The 2,036-nt window shown below is 29.3% G+C and overlaps 1 protein-coding gene across 4 annotated transcripts in view; it reads left to right on the top strand.

Annotated features, from left to right (window-relative positions):
* The window catches only part of LOC106462123 (E3 ubiquitin-protein ligase RNF19B-like), a 51,120-nt gene that overhangs the window by 31,145 nt on the left and 17,939 nt on the right, over window positions 1-2,036 (top strand). For all 4 annotated transcript variants that reach the window (XM_022389271.1, XM_013922012.2, XM_022389269.1 and 1 more), the window contains one exon: window positions 400-543. In XM_022389271.1, coding sequence (XP_022244979.1) covers window positions 400-543 — 144 coding nt within the window. The remainder of the gene's footprint in view (window positions 1-399; window positions 544-2,036) is intronic.

A 2,036-nucleotide genomic window follows, 5' to 3' on the forward strand; every position in this document is an offset into this window, starting at 1 on the left:
CTAATTTCAAATAAAGCTTTGTTTAATTAAATGCTTTTTTAGTTCTCACATCACAGCTTTTATCTACTTACTGAATAATTTGCTGAAAAAAATACTGATCTATACATTTCAAATCTACATTTTCACCGTGCAATGCCGGGTAACTCATATGTATATATATATATAAGAGGGAGGATATATTTGCCTGATGATGCTGGACAAAAAGTGGATTAGTAGTCAGCAAACAAAGTAGCATGCAAATTTATATACACCTGTTTATTTTCATCTATTTAGTTGTGATGTTCATGTTGTCTATATGAAATGGAATCTTTAATTTTCTCTGATTTAATTTAGATGTATTTATTAAATATTGTTTTCTTTTTTGAAATTTAATTCCTATTACCCATCACCAATCTTTAGGTATTGGTGTACCCATCTTACTGGCTTACGTGTATGGAGTAGTTCCTATATCTCTCTGTCGTTCTGGAGGCTGTGGTGTAACAACATCAGCATCTGGAGTGAGAATTGAATTTGATGAAGAAAATGATCTTGGTGTTGCAGCAGGTAAGAAACTTCTTTTGCTTGATGGATCTGGGTTTGATAGATGGCTTATTCCAGTCTCTTAGAAAGCTGTTTGTTTGGCAGTTCTTAGGAAGTAGTTAAACCTAAGTAAAATGGCTTTAGCTTTTAATGGCTCTGAGATGATGAGTGTAGTAAAACCTTAGCTTATGGCACAAGATAACACATTTTTGTACATCATATAGTCTTGCTGTGTAGAGATTTATTTATTTGTTGCAAGCTGTAATGTGAATGTATAATTGAATCCTAAGAAGAAAATATATGTGAAATGTAATTTTCAAAAGGAACTGAATACTTACCAAAGAAATTGTAAACAGTTACTATACATATAGTACCAAATGAACTTGTTTTAAAACATCAGTCTAATCTAAGAATACATTTAAATATTAAAAAGCAAGAAAAAAGACTCGTATATCCAATTCCAGTTGCCAGTAATGTGTGATCACTAAACCAAATGTCAATCAATTGAAGCAGTAGGTGAACCATTTGCTCCAATGTTAGATTTTAATACATGGTTTTAACCCTTTTGCAATAGGCTCAGTATAAAATACGCGAGTTCGTTTACACATTTGCACATGTTAATTATTTATACTATAACTTTTAATGCTGTGTGTATCTTCATAAAATTTGGTAGGCTTTTAGTAATGATTCTAATAAGTATTTTGTACACAAAAAATCAGATTTTTTATTGAAGTATTTTTACTAAAGATTTGTTTTTGAAAATGTCAAGTCCATTTTGTTACTAGTCCGAGTGTGAAGAGATTTTCATGTCATGATTAAAAAAACTATTCTTCATTCCAAAAATCTCAGATATTATTTGTATAATCTCTAAAACCTCCTAAATACATTTCAGGTGTTTATTTTCAATATAACTTTATATTTTGTCTATTATTTTTTTCTACCCTAACTATATGGTCAATTTGACCAACCTTGTAACCACCATAAAAAATTAGGAAATAAATATAAATTATGCTTTTTTCGTTCTAGAATGACTACAAATTATAACACGAAAACACAAATGTTTAGTCTAAATATCTTAAATCTCATAACATTATACATTTATATATATTTATTATACTGACCTTCTAGTCATGCTTGGCTAACAATACAGAAGTTAAGTGGCATGGTGCACGTGCACTCATGTTACCATATCCAATAATATAAAACTGACCTTTAGTCTTTACAAAGTGACCTGTATTGGCTGTGTTTAGGTGTTTTGTAAAATACAGTAACATTTCAATTATTATTATACATTATGTATATATGTATGTATATAGATTATTACTATTTACAAGCAAGTTCTTAAACTTATTTTTCTTAAAACATAGAACAGTAAATGAAGAAGTAAAGCAAACAATTACCTCTTCTTGTTATGACCTTTGTACTCAGTTGCTGCTTGCTGTAAGTTGCTAAGCCTTATAAAATTTTGCACATGGAGGATATGAAATGAAAGTTTTTTAGGTTTTATATATATAAAA

The sequence above is a fragment of the Limulus polyphemus genome, unplaced genomic scaffold (genome assembly GCF_000517525.1).
Source record: "Limulus polyphemus unplaced genomic scaffold, Limulus_polyphemus-2.1.2 Scaffold1099, whole genome shotgun sequence".
Taxonomy (NCBI): Eukaryota; Metazoa; Arthropoda; class Merostomata; order Xiphosura; family Limulidae; genus Limulus; species Limulus polyphemus.